Source organism: Podarcis pityusensis, assembly GCF_964106645.2.
Source record: "Podarcis pityusensis genome assembly, chromosome: 4".
NCBI classification, from domain to species: Eukaryota; Metazoa; Chordata; class Lepidosauria; order Squamata; family Lacertidae; genus Podarcis; species Podarcis pityusensis.
Genome location: NC_138027.1, coordinates 74404048 through 74424089, shown reverse-complemented (window position 1 = coordinate 74424089; position 20042 = coordinate 74404048). Strand labels below are relative to the sequence as shown.

At 44.6% G+C, this 20042-nt stretch overlaps 1 protein-coding gene and 1 long non-coding RNA gene across 2 annotated transcripts in view; both read right to left on the bottom strand.

Annotated features, from left to right (window-relative positions):
* The window catches only part of LOC308476374 (phospholipid-transporting ATPase VA-like), a gene marked incomplete at its 3' end in the record, with an annotated part of 86428 nt that extends 84155 nt beyond the window's left edge, over window positions 1-2273 (bottom strand). The window contains exons 1-2 of the mRNA XM_081003917.1: window positions 1943-2273; window positions 1224-1663 (exon numbers count right to left, since the gene is read on the bottom strand). Coding sequence (XP_080860043.1) covers window positions 1224-1660 — 437 coding nt within the window. The 5' untranslated portion in view covers window positions 1661-1663; window positions 1943-2273. The remainder of the gene's footprint in view (window positions 1-1223; window positions 1664-1942) is intronic.
* A 15729-nt stretch (window positions 2274-18002) lies between these two features.
* LOC308474897 lies at window positions 18003-19183 on the bottom strand. The gene is made up of 3 exons (XR_013985016.1): window positions 19167-19183; window positions 18815-18920; window positions 18003-18456 (listed from the first exon to the last, which is right to left on the bottom strand). It is a non-coding gene; the product is annotated as an uncharacterized lncRNA (long non-coding RNA).
* Window positions 19184-20042: the final 859 nt, after the last annotated feature.

Sequence of the window (20042 nt, the reverse complement as noted above, 5' to 3'; positions counted from 1 at the left end):
ACTTTTGAGAACTCGAAGAAGAAAAGGCACTTGATCCAGGGACAGTCCACATAAACACTGGGCTATTCCTACCTCTTTTTCTTAACAGTGACACGGACCATTCATAACATTAAGTATATTCTTCATAACTGTGGGTGGGGTAAGGCAAGTGATAACGATTAAGTATGACATTGTTCACCGCTCCTGCTCCGGCCGCGCAGAAAAAGCATTTTGGTTCCTGAAATTCATTCTGATTCTGCAGGTAAAATATAACAAATAGAATGCTACAGGATGGGGTATTAAGTGCGTGAAAACAGTCCAGATCCAATGATCCCCAGGCATGCACTTCCAGGTGGTGGAGATGTCAGGCACTATCCTGGCACCCAGGCATCTTCACTTGGTCGCAAGTAGCCGAAAGCCAGGGCCAAAATGCACCCGGCGCCTGGCTAATTTCGAACACTGCCTGCCACTGACCTGTAGGCCTTTTCCACCAGGTCAGTGAAGGCTTGCATAGCGAGTTTGTGCAGACATTACATTTGACAGGATTTTTCAACCCTGGTCAAAACAGTGCGACCCAAAGCACATTCACTCAGAAGAAAGCCTCGCTGGGCTTGCTGGCTAGGATAAATCCTGCCAACTCGCCCAAAAGCTTGCATGCATGCACACAACCACAAAAAGGCAGAACTACTCCAGCCTCCAACCAAACCCTCAAGCGGGACCACTCTTCCACAGTAAGACGGTTTATGGAAGAAAGCCTATAATACGTCGGTTCCATAGAAAGCGGACCAAGGCACACACGTGTGCAGGAGAGGGGAACGAAACGAGAATAAAAAATAACGCGAAGAAAGGGAAATTAAGCAGACGCCAGACACCCAGGCGAGAAAAGCACTGTCATCGCAATAGATCTCTTATTTTATCACTTTTTTTATTATGCCAAAGGAAATAGGAAGCCAGAAGCGGGTAAGGCCACCTGCACGTTGCAGAGAACGGTTAGTTGGGGCAGCTGTAGGTTCAGAACGAGAAACCTTTTCAACTATCAAAAACAATATCTAAAGCTCCATTTCCCGTAGCGGCGGAATGCCCTGTTTTCTCCTGGCGCAATTTCCCCGCCAGCGGGGCCCACAAGCGCAGCCACAAACCTCCACACGTGGGGCTGCCCTTTCCACATCTACATGCCACTACCGCCACCATCAGGAACAGGCAGAGTGTCTGCCCCCCACCACAAAAAACCCCTTTCCAGTTACCTGCAGTAGACCAGGCACTCCATGTGGTTGATCTCTTGGTCGGAGCGGTACCGGCTGTAGTCTTCCCACAAGTCCTTGACCGCGGTGACCGCCAGGATGAAGAGGACGGGGGCCAAGGCCAGCTCAGGCTGGAAGGCGTTGACAGCCGGCACAAAGTTGAGCAGGGCGATGAAGACGAAGTAAACGTTGGCCAGGCGATGGAACTGCTCAAAGAGGTTTTTGGGCAGGAAGGACAGAGCCGTGTATTTGGTGGTCTTCAGCCTGTTGTTGGCTGGGGGAGGAGGGGGGTTCTCCGCTTCGGGCCAAGGTGCCAGCAAGTTGGAACATACCCTCCGTGTCTTGCCTGCATCTTTCTTCTTCTTTCTTCTCCTTTTCTTCCTTTCTTTTTCCTCCTTCTGCTCTGGAGAAGACTCCCTTCCACCTCCGCCTTGTGTCATGGTCTAATCCACCCCCCCCCCCAAAAAAAACCCCCACAACACACAGAGAGAGAGAGAGAGAGAGAGAAAAGCAAAGTTAGAACTTTCCCGCACTTTCCACATGGAGAAAGCAGCCAGCCCTCTCTCCCTCCTTTGCAAGATGTGATCATCTTTTTGAAAACTTACTCATGCCCTTATTTTCTTTCTCCCCTCCCCTCCAAGCTAAGAGAGAGGTGGGGATCCTCCCTCCAGCTCCCTTGAACCCTCCCATCTAGAAATTTTTGTTTGGAATAGGGATCTCACTCTTTCTGCCTCTCCCCTCCGAATCTAGGAAGATGCTCTCTTTTTTTCTTCTGCTTCTTCCACTTTCCCTCTCCTTCAAACTTCCCCCCGCTGCCTTGCCAGTGACTCCCGGGCGAGGAGGAGTTGCAGGAAGAGGAGGAGGAGGACTCGCACAAAGTAGTCCTTGTCTTACTTTGCACGTCGTTTCTCACCAGCCCACGGCTAGCTTTCGTTTCCGCTCCGCCGCAAAGAACAGGGGCTCTTGCTTACGGGAGGGAAGCGGCTGGCGGGGCGCGCGGGGAGGGGAAGAGAAAGTTGCACTCATACCCCGTGGCGCGCGAGGTTCCGGGAAACTTCCTGGAAAGAGATTGGGGGGGGGGGGAGCGGGAGGAGGAGGAGGCTGACAAGGCCGAGGGGATAATCCCACTACTCACCCCCCTCAAAAAAAACAACAACCCACGGAGGCGGAAAAAGTAAATATATGAAGTTGAGGCGGGCGCAGCGAGGCTGTGCGCATGGGAACTCCGCGCACCACGTGCGATCCGATCCTACGTCGGTTCGATTCCATGGGGCTGCCGCGTAAGGCTGCTTCATGGGGCTATCCTAGATCTCTCTCTCTCTCTCTCTCTCTCTCTCTCTCTCTCTCTCTCACACACACACACACACACACACAGAGAGTGTAGAGAAGGCTTTCCCAACTTTCGGTTTCCTGCTTTGTTTGGACTACAACTCCCATCATCCCTAGCTAGCAGAACCAGTGGTCAGGGATGATGGGAATAGTAGTCCCCAAAAAAACAGCTGGAGACCCAAGTTTGGGAAACCCTGGTAGGGAAAGTATAGAGAGATGGTGCGTCTAGAGCAGGGGTAGGCAAACTAAGGCTGGGGGGCCTTCTAAATCCGGCCCACGGATGGTCCAGGAATCAGCGTGTTTTTACATGAGTAGAATGTGTCCTTTTATTTAAAATGCATCTCTGGGTTATTTGTGGGGCCTGCCTGGTGTTTTTACATGAGTAGAATGCATAGCTGTCAACTTTCAGATTTGAAAATAAGGGATCAGCAGCCTCACCTGTCCCAGGGACAGTCGACGGGATATCTAACAATCTGGGATAGCAGCGGGAAACGGCGCTGGAATAAGGGAATTTCCCGCAAAAAAAGGGAAGGTTGACAGCTATGAGAATGTGTGCTTTTATTTAAAATGCATCTCTGGAATATTTGTAGGGCATAGGAATTTGTTCATCTCCCCCCCCCCCCCCAAAAATAAATAGTCTGGCCCCCCACATGGTCTGAAGGACGGTGGACCAGCCCATGGCTGAAAAAGGTTGCTGACCCCTGGTCTAGAGACAGAAGGAAAGTGTGTGTGTATAGAGTATATATCGAGAGTGTCTATACAGATATATTATTTCTGTGTTGCCGGGGGTTGGGCTAGATGACCCTCGGGGGTTCCTTCCAACTGTTAGCTCTGTGTCTCAATCGGTTAAAGAGGTTTCTTCTCCCATCAATACTGCATGGCAGGCAGGGGTTGCCCCAGGACTATCCCCGGGATCCCTCGGGATGGAGGAGAAGGGATCCTGTTTAAAAGCTGTTTAAAATGGCATTTCCAGGGATGATGGCCTCTCTCTCTCTGTCCCCACCCTTGAACTCGCCACGCCACATTCCTTCCACTTACGCACAGTCATGGGGTGGTGGTTGGTTTTTGGGTTTGTTTTGTTTTAACACTTTTTCGTTGTTGCTTTTCGGTTACTTATATATATTGTTGCTTATATATATGGAGAGAGGCGGTAACCTGACGTCAATTGCTTGGGAGAGGCGAGGAGATCGTTTTAGATGGGTACAATCCTGCGTATGCCTCCCCTGCTAATGAGTCCCAGGGAATTTAGTGGGGTCTTCAATCCCAGGGATGTGTGCACGCAAAGTGATTTTTGTTTGCGCGTGTGAATGAGCTATTAGAGCAGGATTTGCCAACCCCAAGCAAATCCACAGCTTCTCTACCGCAAGCAAGTGATGTTCATGCCGCATCAGTTTGATAACTACCTTGCTGGCAACCTGATTCACATAATATATACTGAAAGATGAGAGAAACGAGAAAAATAAGAGCTTGAAGAGACAGCCAAAGTCACCTAGCCCACCCCTAGCTGATGAAGGAGATCCACTACTTTGTAAATCAAGCAATATCTAAATTTTAGGAAATAAATAAAATACGGTAAATATTCTCATCCCTGATATGTAGCCAGTCAGTCTTTGCTTAAAAACTTCCCAACTCCACTTCTCCCAAGGGAGTCCATCCCACTGTACAACAAAGATGGTTGAAAACTGATCTGCAGGGCTGGTTTTCCTGTGAGCAGAAAGATTCCCATAGAAAAGGGAAGTTGGGCTTTTCAACTTAGATCTGCTCCTTAAAAATAAAAATCTGGCCGAACGCTTTTGCGTGTCAGCAGAAATTAAACCACAACGTGTGAAGTGACGTTTAGCCACGATGCCCAAGAGATTAGTTAGCTAACACTTTGCAAAGAGAAATCACTCGTCCACTACAAGGTTGGAATTGTGCACAAAACAAAATACCCTGGAGACCAGTTATGCCAAATCACAAAATGTCAGCAGATCATATAATAAGTTATTCTTTAAGGCGCAAGGAGTTGGCGGCTTCCTGCATCCACGGCACCATTCTCTGGCCCACAAGCAGGAACACTGGAAGTAGCTGCACAGCAGGTTGAAATTCACCAGGTGATGCATGGAAGATACACCAGTTGAATTTCTGCCTGGCATGCTGCTGTCAATGCCCCAAAATATAGCCCCAAATCTTTAAAATAATTTTAGAAAGTGGCAAATGTGCAAGAATCTTTCTTAACTTTTCCATTGGGGTACCTCTGCTCACAAGCAAGTTATCTTTGTCAGTATTATGGGCTGGTGGAAGAGATGATCAGAGTGTTGTGCACTGCAGGGCTGGATTAACCATTAAGCAAAATAAGCACATGCTTAGGGAATCAAGGGAATGGGGAGGGGGGCGCACCACAGATATTTTCCATGGCTGCATTTACCATGGCCCATATGGTGCAGCTGAACAAAAAGTAAACATTATTTATACAACTAAAGAAAAATACACACTATTTTCCATCTTACTGTAGGTTTTGCTTCATTTCAAAAAAATAAAATTTATTTTACGGCTTATTATTTGTTTATATTTTGAATTAGATATATATGAGGGCACCAAAACAGGGAGGAATTTGACAAGGTTGAATGGAGCCAAATTTGGGACAAAGCCCCATTTAAATCTGTACCCACAAGAATTCACAAAAACTCAATAAAGGTTCTCCACACCACTTGTACATGCATCCTCTTTTGCTAAGTAAAATTACTCAGATCAGTCTTGCCAATGGTTGGAGAAACTGCGGAAATTGTGGTTCTTCTATGCACATGTTGTGCTTCTTAAGTAAAGGTAAAGGTACCCCTGCCCGTACGGGCCAGTCTTGACAGACTCTAGGGTTGTGCGCTCATCTCACTCTATAGGCCGGGAGCCAGCGCTGTCCGCAGACACTTCTGGGTCACGTGGCCAGCGTGACAAGCTGCATCTGGCAAGCCAGCGCCGTTTACCTTCCCGCCAGTAAGCAGTCCCTATTTATCTACTTGCACCCGGGGGTGCTTTCAAACTGCTAGGTTGGCAGGCGCTGGGACCAAACAACGGGAGCGCACCCCGCCGCGGGGATTCGAACCGCCGACCGTTGTGCTTTTAAAACCCATATATAAATTCGTGTTCATAGTTTTTCAGGAAGCAGGCATGAGAACAAACTAAAGCATGATTGCCTGACCCTAAAATTGTACAGTGGTACCTCGGGTTAAGTACTTAATTCTTTCCGGAGGTCTGTTCTTAACCTGAAACTGTTCTTAACTTGAAGCACCACTTTAGCTAATGGGGCCTCCTGCTGCCGCCGCGCCGCCAGAGCACGATTTCTGTTCTCATCCTGAAGCAAAGTTCTTAACCCAAGGAACTATTTCTGGGTTAGCGGAGTCTGTAAACTGAAGCGTCTGTAACCTGAAGCGTCTGTAACCCGAGGTACCACTGTACTTCTCTCCATTTTAAACTTGGAAGCTCAGGCCCTTAGTCACAAAGAACTTTTCATTCACCTTACAACTGCCGTTAAGATTACAACAGCCAAACTCTTGAATACAGATCTCACCACTTCCAGATCACTGGAATTTGGGTCTTATGGAAAAAATGACTGGACACGTACAAGGATGTAGAGAAGGTAAACAGTGAGACAAGTTTTATGCCCTTTGGTCAAGTTTTATTTCTTACCCTGCAGTGAAGGAACATGGATATAGACCACCTGCCACTCATGGAGTTTTATGCAAAGATGCTTCTTTGACCGATTCTGTGATCTGGCTCTGTATAGTTAAAGCCATGGTTTTCCCAGTAGTGATGTATGGAAGTGAGAGCTGGACCATAAAGAAGGCTGAGCGCCGAAGAATTGATGCTTTTGAATTATGGTGCTGGAGGAGACTCTTGAGAGTCCCATGGACTGCAAGAAGATCAAACCTCTCCATTCTTAAGGAAATCAGCCCTGAGTGCTCACTGGAAGGACAGATCGTGAAGCTGAGGCTCCAGTACTTTGGCCACCTCATGAGAAGAGAAGACTCCCTGGAAAAGACCCTGATGTTGGGAAAGATGGAGGGCACAAGGAGAAGGGGACGACAGAGGACGAGATGGTTGGACAGTGTTCTCGAAGCTGCCAGCATAAGTTTGACCAAACTGTGGGAGGCAGTGGAAGACAGGAGTGCCTGGCGTGCTCTGGTCCATGGGGTCACGAAGAGTCGGACACGACTAAACAACTAAACAACAACAATGATCTGGCTTGGTTTTGCTTCCTCGCCACTCCCTCCCCCCTCCGGGAATTGAATGGTATAATCTTCCTTTTAGTTGTTATATATAGAATTGTAGAATCGTAAAATTATATCAAACCTCTTTGGTGTTTTAACGTAGAATCGGAGAATGGTAGAGTTGCAAGGGACCCTGAGGGTCCTCTAGTCCAATGCAGGAATCTTTTGCCCAACAGGACTCGAACCCACAACATGAGATTACAAGAGTCTCATGCTCTACCAACTAAGCTATGTGTTCTGTTTTGTTTCTGAAAAGTAATTTAAAAAAAAGAAAACAGCAGCTAGTGTTTTATAACTGGATCAGAACCACAGCACTGGAGTAGGGGCGTGAATATTCCCCCCCCCTACAGTTATCCCCAAGGTGCTGGTTGCCCTGTGGAGAAAAAATTGGGTACTTTTCCTTCCTGGGACAAACTGTAAGTGGGAGGGGGCTGACAGGCAACCTGGCTCAGAGGAAAAGGTTTATTCCCCCTCCCCTAGTGTTACAATCCTGATCCCATTCGGGGGCTCCTAAGGCAGTATTTAAAAGAACTGGGCAATCTGCTGACAAATCAGCAGCATTTCATCAAATATACCAGAGGCCATGCGGGGTTTAGCATGCTGGTTTGACAAAAACCAAGTATGTTCAGAATTTACCCGGAACAAAGCCCTTAGGACCCTCTCGTATTGATTTCTTTGTTTCGCTGCTTGAAAACATCTATATGTCTTTAACTCGCTGTGCTTTTTTTCCCCTTCTCAAGGTCCAGCTGAATGAAAGGCGCTCCCAAGAGGTGCATCTGGGTCCTTACGCAACGTCCATTAATTTCCCCCAGCCATATGCAAGAGAATATCTTTGTGTATTGTTTCTCTGGTTGATGGTTTGATTCTGCAGTGGTGACAAAAAGAAAAGTACTTCCCTTTCTCCCTACACACACACACACACACAGTGCTATTTTTCTCGAAAAAAGAGGTTCTGGAACTCACCATGAATGCTTGTTCTCTTATACAGTCGTACCTCAGAAGTTGAACGGAATCCATTCAACTTCCAAAACGTTCGGAAACCAAGGTGCGGCTTCCGATTGGCTGCAGGAAGCTCTTGCAGCCAATTGGAAGGCGCGGAAGGCGCATCAGACGTTCGGGTTCCAAAGATCGTTTGCAAACCAGAACACTCACTTCCGGGTTTGCAGCATTCAGGAGCCAAAACGTTAGACTTTCAAGGCATTAGGGACCCAAGGTACGACTGTAGTGGCAATGCCCCCCCCTTCCAGAGAGGTGCCAGAACTAAGATCTGGTGAGTTCCAGCTGAAAAGTGGCCATATATATTTACAGTGGTGCCCCGCAAGACGAATGCCTCGCAAGACGGAAAAACCGCTAGACGAAAGGGTTTTCCGTTTTGGAGTTGCTTCACAGGACGAATTCCCCTATGGGCTTGCTTCGCAAGACGAAAATGTCTTGCGAGTCTTGAGATTTTTTTTTCACTCCCCCCCCCTTTATCTAAGCTGCTAAGCCTTTAATAGCCTTTTAGCAGCTAATCCGCTAAGCCTTTAAGCCTTTAATAGCCGCTAAACCGCTAATAATTAATAATTAATCCGTGGAACGGATTAATTTCGTCTTGCGAGGCACCACTGTATTTAAATTCATGCATGATACTGTAGAAGATCTTCTGATCGCAGTAGCTCCTGTCCAAAGCTGCCTCTCTTCAATTTCTGTTAACTCTCTTTAGAAACTCTCGGCTCTTTCCCTCTGACATAATAATAATAATAATAATAATAATAATAATAATATATTATTTATACCCAGCCCATCTGGCTGGGTTTCCCCAGCCACTCTGGACTGCTTCCAACAGAATACTAAAAACACGATTAAAAAAAATCAAACATTAAAAAATTCCCTAAACAGGGCTGCCTTCAGGTGTCTTCTAAAAGTCAATTAGTTGTTTATTTCCTTGACATCTGATGGGAGGGTGTTCCATTTATGCAGAAGACAGTAAATTCATTCTGCTAGAAGCCATGGGTATTTTGACCCAACTTAAAATGGTTGTTTTAAAGCCTGCACTTAACAGCTTCCATTGTTAACAGGCAATAATAAATCTTATGCGTAGGACGAAGGGCATGCAGGAAGTGTGTGGGCAGGCAGTTTTTGCCTATAAGATTGGGAAAGGGTAATATAAAACCTCATTATTCGAAATCTGAGAAGTGAACAATCTAAGGTGACATGGGTAGGTTTTCGCCAGCTGAAATGAAGATAAATAATGACATGCAATAAAACAACAACAACAAGGAGCTTGTCTAATTGCAATCATTATTATTCCAAAAGTCCTCAAAAAACAGATTACAGAGAAACAGGTCATTGAACTAAACACCATAGATTGATATGTGGGCTGGTTGTTCATCAGTCCTATTATAGCCTATTGTTCCTTAATATTCCAGCATGGACAGTTGGGCCGGATTTAGATGAAGAAAGGCCCTAGGCTACTCTCTTGTGAGGCCCCTCCCCATCCCCCACCCTCACAACTAGAAGAAAATGGAAGAGTCTTATAAACAAAACTGAGTGAAGCCAAGCCAAGGATGATGACGGGTATTTAAAATTCTGCAATTCACAATTTCTCCTTTAAAGAACATAAGATATTATTGTTAAATACCATGGTGATTTTTAAAAATGCATAAAATTAACACTGAAAAACTTTTGCAATAACTGAACCTTGTAAACCTTTTGTGGCCTGGGCAGGCCAGGTCTTCCTGTTATATACCTGCTGGGATTAACAAGGCATCTGACCCTCACCTGAATCTCATAGCTCTCCTGACGAGTGCTTTGGTGGAAATAAAGGATGAGATTGCCCACCAGATACCAGGCACTCTACCATGCAAATTAGGCCCCCGTGTTTTGGTTACAATCCCCTTCTCAATTATGTAATCAATTTTAATCCATAATTTAAATTCTCAAAACTTTCTTATTTGTTAATTTGAGCAAGTAAACTACTGCTCTCACTTCATTACAAACAGCATTTCTACCTGCAACACACTTGAGCAAACCTGCTCCTCTTCCTTTCATATATATATATATATATATATGCGCAAAATGCCCAGCATTGCCAGCTTTTTTGAGCATACCTTGGGTTCAGATGACTGTGTCACTTGTACAAGTTTCCGTTCTCCGACTCTAGGTTCCCATTAAATCAGAATGTTAACACCACGGTTGAGACGTTTACTCAGAAATAAGTCCTACAACATTCAGTTGGGGGCTTACTCCCTGAGAAGTGTGCATTGAATTGCAACCTTAAGTCAATCCATGAAATGCCCAAATTCACATCTTTGTTGAGAAGTCTTGACTGTTCAGAGTTCATTAGAGGACACAGGTTGCTCCCTAAATGTTCACCCCCTCCTGAAAGGTGGCTATGAGGATTATGATGATATATTGCATTGCCTGAGTATGGTATGAAATCCAAAGCTTTTCTTGTTTATACCAGAACCTTGGCATTTAATAGCCTCTGAAAAGACAACTTTTTAATAGCCTCTCAGTTTTGCCTTGGGTAATGAGTATTACAGAACGGCACATATGGGACAAGGGAAGGGTATAGACTTAGCAAATGCATATACATTGCAGTGTCAGTGAATCTCCATGCTTGGAACGAGCAAGGTCAGAGTTTATGACAGTGAAAACTTACTATCCGCTACATTTGCCTGTTATAGGGTTCTTATTGCTATATGAAAGGGGAATTTGTCTCACAGAGATGTGCTTTCACATTACGATTACTATTAATGATAGTTGTAATAGTAGCAGGGTTTTATTCTTTATTAAGTTTATTAATCACTTTACACAAGCAACTCAAAGCAATAGTAAAACACAGACCCTCTAAGTGCCCCTATTTTCCAGGGGCATTCCTGGATTTACAGAGGCCGTCCTTGTTTCTGATTTGATCCCGGAATATCCCGCTTTCCCTTAGGACGTCCCTATTTTCATTGGAGAAATGAGGGAGGGTATGGAGTTATGTGGCCCCACTGAGCCAAGGAGATAAGTGACTATGCAACGTTCAGAACACCTTGGAAGGCAGCCCTGTATAGGAAGTTTCTTTAATGTTTTATTATGTTTTTATATATGTTGGAAGCCACCCAGGGTGGCTAGGGCAAACCCAGTCAGATGGTTGGGGTATATTATTATTATTATTATTATTATTATTATTATTATTATTATTATATAAGGTGTCCCTATTTTCATCAGATAAATGTTGGAGGTTATGAAATAATACAATGCTACAAAAAACAAAATAATTAAAAGCAAAGCACAATATGAGGTGATAAAAGGACTCCCCCAGAATAAGATTAGCTGCTGCTGACAGTCCTCAAAGATCTGTGTGTAACCAACTACTGCAAAGAAAAACACTTAATGCCGTTAGTTAGTGAATGGGGGGAAGTAATGGTTTAAATCCTCTGGATTTCCCCTCCAAAATATGACTCAGAGCCAAAACAGATTTTGATGCGAGAGAGAGCTGTGATAAGATCTTCCGGTTTTTCCGCTCTATACTTCAAATGAGATGTGGGAGGGTTTGATTTTTAGGAGAGTCATGGTGCTGAGGGAGGTGATGTGTAACCCTTTCCCCCTGATCTGAATTCCCCCAGTTGCTCTTAGACCAACTTGGGGGAGGGATATAAAGTTACGCGTTTCTCCCATAGCAGGTTTAATAGCAGATTTGGCGGGGAGCACTTTACAATGGGGAAAAGAACGAACCCCACCCCACACCTCCCTCATGGCTGTTGCTCCAGTCAAAACCAGCAACCCTGATAAGAGGGTGAGATCTTTCTTTCTGCATCACGTCAGTTTCAGCCCTTCTGGAGAAAGGGCTGAAAATAGGATATACTAACTTCTTTCAGGTTAGATTAGAGAGACTGTTCTATATCGCTGCTATTTCCTCATGTGATTCAATCAGATTGCAGCAAATGCATGTTGCACAATTGCAGTCAACTGGGAGGTCTGGCACAATAAACCCACTTCCCCAATACAGACTTTTGGGCAAAAAGGAAAGCGACAAGGAACTTGCTTAACTCGGTGTCATCTAACTTCCCCGCAACCAGCCAGAATGACTGTTCAGTGAACAGTCAGTGTTGTCTAACCTCCCTGAAAACCAGTCAGAATGGATGCTCAGTAAGTGAGTTGCCCTGAGGTCCCTGAGTGTATGTTTAAACCGGGTGCAATGTTGTGATGAAGCATGCTTACTCGGAAGTAAGTCCCTGTGTTCAGTGTGCAATGTGCATAGGTCTGCCACAGTTGGCACAAAGCTGCTCAGGCAAACTATTCATCTAGCATTGGTTTGTGGTTTTTTAAACAGTAACAAATTCATATACATCTAATTTCCTTTAAACCTTTGGGCTATCAGATGCATCCTCAATCTTTCCCTTTCCCACTTATCTGCAGAGGCCTCACAGACAGCTCAATTACCATATCTGCCCCAAATCCTTTATGTACCACAGCACTGTTTGTTTCAGAGCAAAAGGACCTGCCCACTTAACCATGCTAATTTATAGCCACGCTCCCTGGAGCCACTCAAGGCAGTGGCTAGAAATTTATCACTGTAAATTAGCTTTTCAAACCCATTGGAAGTAACAGCATTAAGGGACTGTTTCAAATTTGAAATTCCACTTAATTTTCTACACCAAAGTTACATAACAGAGCCTCTACAAAGACCCAATTTATAAAAGCTTTAGGTGTTTGAACTTGTGTAGAGGGGATAGACAGGAAGTGTGGGAAACTTATACCTCCTCCTGCTGTTTTTACATGCCTACAGAAATGTGGGCTTATGGGAGATGAGTTGACATTGCAAAGGAACGGCCCGTCTCCTTTTCCTTGTAAGTTTAAATTTGCCAGTTATTCATTGCTGCAATCTGGTTTACACTTTCCTGGAATACCCTGGGGATTTCCAAATAAACATTCAATGAACATCTTAACTGCATATTAACACCTTTCCCAAGCACTGTATTAAATTACTATTGTTTATCCATTTCTGGAGCAGATGTATGAGCTACAAGAAGAGTCTCTTAAACTTTTTCATGACTCCTTGTATGTTTTGAAAGTTGAGGTCAGGGATAAATGCATTATATGGCTGCAGCTACTTAAAGAACATTATCATGCCCCACTCACCACTCCCCCAATATATTACAGTGGTACTCGGGTTAAGTACTTAATTTGTTCTGGAGGTCCGTACTTAACCTGAAACTGTTCTTAACCTGAAGCACCACTTCAGCTAATAGGGCCTCCTGCTGCTGCTGCTGCTGCGCCGCCGGAGCACGATTTCTGTTCTCATCCTGAAGCAAAGTTCTTAACCTGAAGCACTATTTCTGGGTTAGCGGAGTCTGTAACCTGAAGCGTATGTAACCTGAAGTGTATGTAACCCGAGGTACCACTGTATATACCCAGCCAGTTTTATATACAGTAAGCCTGCAACTTACGCACATTTAAGCTGTGCACATTCAGCTTTATGCGTGTAGCAAATAAATAAAATAGCATTTTTTAAGGGTCGTAAAGGGTTTTTTTTGGGGGGGGGGAATGATTTTGGCAATCCCACCCACCATGGAACCCAACGGGCTTTGACTATCTGCAGTGTTGGCTTTAGGCACGATCCCTGGAACGTAACCCCTACATAAGTTATGGACTTGCTGTATTTAGTGCTATTTTCCTAGAAAAAGAGGTGCTGGAACTCACCATGAACGCTTCCCTTGTTCTCTTATAATGGCAATGGCACCCACTTGAGAGGTGCCGAAACCGGGTTCTGGTGAGTTTCGGCTGAAGAAAAAGCCCGGACTGTATTTGACTGGCACAACCTGCCCATTGGTACAGCAGTGTTCTTACATCCAGTCAGGGATAGCTCTGGCTCTCAGCTTCCTCCTCCCTAGTCTCATTTGGGGGGCTGGAAAGTGAGGTCAAAATTAGCATTAGCTGGCTCTGCCTGTCATTGGCTCTGTTGGATTCTCTGCTTTCCGCCCCACCAGTTTCAATAGGCCCCAGTCACCACTGAACCCTGTTCCCTAATATTCTTTTAGACAAGACATGTCAAGAGTTGAAATTGAAGCCTTCTTTATGTGCGATGTAACATCAAAGCAGCAGTCAAATACAACATTTCCTGTTTGCCCAGAGTGGACACACAGGGGAATGTTGCCCCAGCCAGGAGGACTTCCTGTCACACCTGGTCTGGAGCATCCTCCCCCTGCGTGTGACCAGGTAGATGGGTGTGACCCTGGCAGACCCTATAAAGGGGCTAGTCACGCAGCCATCTCTCTCTTGCCTCTGTTGATGCCTTTTGCTGTGTGCTGTCTCTCAGCCAGCAGCACACGGGCTCATCCCTCACAAGAGGATGAGCCCACACTTTTCTCTGTAACTGTAACTACAAGATAAAGCCTGCCTTCAGGATCATACTGTGAGCTGAGTGTAAGTAAACCTTATCATTACTTTTAAAAGAAGACTGCTGCGTCATTATTGTTTCTAAGAGGGAACTAAAGGGGATTTTCCAGGAACAATCCAATCTGGAAAAGCCAGGCTGGATTGCGTAACTCAAATGGTTCTAAGGAATCCATCAACTAGCTTCCAGCAACGTGCAAGGGAATGTGCTCTGCTACTAGCTCACTAGCGTGAGTGAGGAAGGATAATATTTAATCAATATATCCTCTCCTACTATCTACAACATTCCCACACTTTACACTGCTGGTCTATGTATCTTCCCCCCATCTGCAGCCCTTCCTCTTATTTAGAAAGTCAGAGAAGACATCTCAGTATCTGGATTTTCACTCATGTCTCGTCAATCCATGTTGCATGCATGGTAACTGGATAATTGTGGACCAATAAGCAGAAAACCAGCAAATCTGCCATACAAGGATTTCCAGAGAAAAAATAAAGAGCATTGCAAAAAACATTTCAGGGGAATTCTGTGGAATGAGCTCAAGGGACTAATGGGGTGGGGATAGAAGGTGGAAGCAAGGCTATCTATAAGACCTTGGCCATAATCTTTCCTCAAACATGAAGATTGCAGAGAAGGCCGTATGGACATGAAGAGGCTTCTAGGGAAAGATTGCGCAGTGTTTCCTGGAACACTCTTTTTCAACTTCTTTAGCTGTCTCTGTTGGAGGATGCACCACTTTCCCACTGAATCTTCCACACCCAAGAATTGGATACAACTCAGAGAATGTGATGAAAATGATGTATAGATGGTACATTACACCAGTGAAGTTAGCAAAAAAATTATCACATGTGGTGGGAGTGTAAAAAGGTGAAATGCTTCTGGGAGATGGTATATAACGAATTAAAAAAATTGTTGAAATATACATTTATAAAGAAACCAGAAGCATTTCTCTTAGGCATTGTGGGAAGTGATATAAATAAAAAGGAACGTAAGCTTTTTTATATATGCAGTAACAGCAGCAAGAATATTATTGGCCCAAAAATGGAAACAAGGAGAATTACCAACGATGGAAGAATGGAGAATGAAATTAATGGACTATGCGGAACTTGACAAATTAACAGGAAGGATCCGAAACTGGCGGGACCAGAAGTTCACTGAGGACTGGAGTAAATTTACAGACTATTTGAAAAGTATTTGCGACGACCAGACAACATTTGTAGGTTTGCAAGAAGCTCTGCGAAGAATTAATATTAGAAATACTGTAAAAATGAAAAAGGAGATAGGATATGTTATTAATATAAGGCAATATTAAGTTAGGAAATGCGTAAGAAGTGACTAAGATGGAGGACTATCAGAGGAGCTGATGGAAGTCCAATAAGAATGTATTTGTGATAAATTGTGTGGTATGTTTTATAATTTTGTATTTTAAAATTAATAAGAGATAGATAGATAGATAGATAGATAGATAGATAGATAGATAGATAGAATTGGATACAACTCCCAGCACATTTTGACACGGGCATCTTCATTTTCCATCACTGTCACTAATGGCATGAAGATGTTTACAGTCTAAACAACCCTCTGGAGGAGGCAAAAGCGTTTCTTTAGGATGAAGCTTTCTAACACGGCACAGCGCTGTTCGTGAAAAATATTGCTTCATATGTCCCACTGCATTCAAGAAGAGAGGTTGTTTGCTTTCCCCGAGGAAAATATGGCTCAAAACTTTACCAGAAAAAAGACTGCAGGGACAAATCCCTCTTTCCTCTCTTTATGTAAAACGTTTTGCTCAGACGTGCTTTAACTCACTCTGTTTCCCCTGAAGGTGATGCTATACTCCTCCTAGTTTGGCAAGGCTAAATGTGACAGCGACACTAATTAGTACATTTCCTAGCTGAATGTAAACATTAGTTGGAGCTGTATTTTTACATACCCAAGCAGAAAAACAGATGATACAACAGATATATTCCATCGCCCAAGATTTTGCTATTCTATTATGCTATTCATCTGAATCCAATGTGGTTTCATTTGAACACATTCCCACCAACATGGTTGGAAATCTGCTCCAGAGCAGTTCATTTCCAACATGTATCCTAACTATTTAAATAAAGGCACTGTACCTGAATAGGCATAAAGTTCCCCAAATAGAGCATTTTCTAGAAATTAGCTTTCCCATTTTAAATCAACCAATTAAGATAAACCACACTTTCATATAAAACATCACAAGGCGGTATACACATTAAAAAAAACAATATTACAAAAAAACCCCATCCATAAGAGATGGTTGGCAAAGAATCTCAGCTTAATTGTACTAATCACACATTGTAGTTGCAATCCCATTATTTCAGCGACATACACTAAGTTAACATTTTCTCCACTTAACTTTCAGATTCAGACTGGTGCAAGATCTTATAAGTAGTAGATAGGAGACCTTCAAAATACTAGATCAGGCATAGACAAACTCCGGTCCTCCAGATATTTGGGACTACAGTTCTCATCATCCCTGACCACTGGTCCTGTTAGCTAGGGATGATGGGAATTGTAGTCCCAAACGTCTGGAGGGCTGGAGTTTGCCTATGCCTGTACCACATGATGCTTTCTCAAAAGAAGACCCGAGAGTTGCAAATTTGAGCAAACGAGAGATGTGATTTGGTAAAAGACTTGGGGTTTTTTTTGTGTGTGTTCACTGATATTTCGTCATATAAAATTATATATCACTGCTTTTGTGTGTGCCCTATTTTGTTTTTGTGTGGCATCATTTTCATTTTTTTAATTGTGCCTAGGGGGCCTCAAAAGGTAGAAGAGGCTGAGGTCACTCTGGACCTCTGAAATGGAGTGTCCCTTATCACTGAACACACTGTTCAAGGCTGGGAGTAGCACCAGAGGCCCTCAAAGGCTTCGCCAGTATTCTCTGTGAAATTGACTGCACACACACACACAAGCATGCCCTAGAAACTTTTGCGATTTGCACTTGTTCCATGGCATACACAAGACAATGCACAAGGAGTTCCTGAAATGCAGAAAATTTGAAATGTAAAGCACAATAGACATATAGCTTGCAGCAAAATAAGCAGTCCCGCAGAAGTGTGCAATGAGATAGCATTCTTTTTACTGCTAAAAATGATATAGCATGAAATCAATATCTAGATATAATAATTTGGTACTTTTCATTTATTTCCCCTAGTTATAGTTTATCCTATGTTGCAATCATCCCAGGGTGGGATGTAACAGCATTCGGTGTAAAACAAAAATTCAAACAGAATATGCACAAGTTAAGATAAAACCAGGGTCCTCAAACTTTTTCAGCAGTGGGCTGGTCCACTGTCCCTCAGAACTTGGGGGGGGGGAGACTATTTTTTTTTTTTGTGGGGGGTTGAACGAGGGACGATGAGCGGCACGTGAAAGGGCTCCGGAGAGGGGTTGCTTTAAATGGTGGCAGCTTGAGAGGGGTGCTCAGCCAACTGTGGCTCCTGTGTCTTGCAAATGGCAGGGGTTGGTGGCGGCGGCGGCGGAGGGACAACGAGCGGTGCGCGAAAGGGCTCTGGAAAGGGGCTGTCACCAACAAAGCCCAGCCCCCTTCCTCCTCTAGGCAGGGCGGGGAGAAGCCAGAAGGAGGGAGGGAGGAGGAGGCGGTGGCACCATGTGAGGGAGAGGGAGGGAGAGGGAAAGAATGCGTGCACTGGAAGTCCACGCACTGACAATCCACACGGCGATTCCCGGACCGTCTGCAGGCTGGATTTAGAAGGCAATTGGGCCTGATCCGGCCTGCGGTCCTTAGTTTGCCGACCCATGGATAAAACCAACAAATCTGATAATAAATCTATACAGTGCCACATGCCAGCATTTAAAAAAGTCAGTTCCAGGATTGGAGCCGTTCCTAGCCACATTCCTGATGAGTTTGGCATAGATTCTATTTCCATATGCCTTCTATATCTCCCCAAAGTAGTGGGTTGATCTTCACACTTACGTTTCATAGTAGAGGCATCCTCCCTACACTTTAGCCTCAGAGCTGGGCTCTCGCTTTCCACAATTTCAGGATCAGTAACAATTTCTTCCTTGGAAGTGACTCTTTCCCTGAGTCTCCAGAAATATTTTTCACCAAGAACAAGCATTCCACTTAAGAGCTGTGAACCTGCAGCAATGAACCCCACATAAATAGCAGCTCCAACACATTGCTCTTTTGGAACGAGAGGCAATCCCAAAACATCAGGGAGCTTCATTCCCTCCTTCGCTAGGATGGAATACATATTCCAGGAAACGAAAATGAGCACAAATGTTCCTGCAGCTAAGTCCAGAATGACTCCTATGGAAAAAAAGGTAAATATAAAATCTCCATGTTTTCCAGGCTTGGAAATGTTATATAATGGAAAGGCCATACAAAACACGGTCACCGCATTCACAATGGAGGCTAATGGCATGAAGTCCTGAGCAATAACTATTTCAGAAGGAAGGGACTCATCATCAGCTAATGCTGTGCACAAAACATTTATCTTCTTAATAGAAATTCTATGAGCAGAACAGGCAACCCAGAGCCCAATCCCTGCAAAGCCAGGTCTGCTCCCGCCCATGATGTTGTCAACATGCCACATTCTCCACTGGACACCGGCTGTGGAGCAGATGCACATAACACAGCCAATAAGAGCCAAGACAAAGGCACCTACTTGGAAGCAAGATGCCCTGCACAGCAACCATACAGGAAGGGATCCATAATCAGCCTGGGGCGGTGCTTTCGCTTGAGTACAGGCAAGGCGGGCAACTGAAGGCATGCTAGAGAAAAACAAAGACAAAAGACAACAGTTAGATACTCAGGTACAATGTCTTATGGACATCCCCTAAAGTCTGAGCAAATAGTGAGTGTTGTGCAGCCGAAACAACGCCATCATTCTAGGGCAAATTCTACATTTCCCACCTTGAGATATAGGAAGGGGAAAGTCTGCTGCATCTGCATTCACAGGTGCCAGGGACACGGTAATGTTGGTGGACCATTGAGGAGCGCTGAATATATGTACCTACATGATATTGGTTCTTCAACCACTCTCTGGTACGCAGGGGCTTTTCCCAGGTCTTTCTTGATGTGTCTGACCTCAGAGAAGACCTGAGAAGACTGAAGCTCATCTGCACTGGTCACTGAAGCAACTGCCCCTTGGAGTTCTGAGGCAGTTAGAATGCAGCTTGCTTTGAATGCTCAGAACAACACCAATCATAACTCCAGGGTACTGGCTGTTTGGAACATCTAGCAACTGGAAGCTTCAGGGAATTCCATTTTCTCCTTTACCAAGACAGACTGTATATTCAGAGAAACTGGAATTTTATTTCTTTCAACAATTTATATACCGCTTGGAGGCAGTAAGCTTCTGAGTACCAATATGACTCTGGAACTTGAAAAAGACACTTCTTTGTTAGATGTAAGCTATGGGGAAGATGGGACGCGGGTGGCACTGTGGGTTAAACCAGAGAGCTTAGGGCTTGCTGATCAGAAGGTTGGCGGTTCGAATCCTCACGACGGGGTGAGTTCCTGTTGCTCGGTCCCTGCTCCTGCCAACCTAGCAGTTCGAAAGCACGTCAAAGTGCAAGTAGATCAATAGGTACCGCTCGGTGGGAAGGTAAACAGCGTTTCCGTGCGCTGCTCTGGTTTGCCAGAAGCGGCTTAGTCATGCTGGCCACATGACCCGGAAGCTGCACGCCGGCTCCCTCGGCCAATAAAGCGGGATGAGAACCGCAACCCCAGAGTCGGCCACGACTGGACCTAATGGTCAGGGGTCCCTTCTTATGGAGAAGATTGGATACAAAGTGTGGAAGTAAACATTCCAAACTGCCAATCCCAAAGGAATTAACTAGCAAGATTTTTAAAAAACGAATGGACAAACAAATACATTTCGTTGTTTCCTG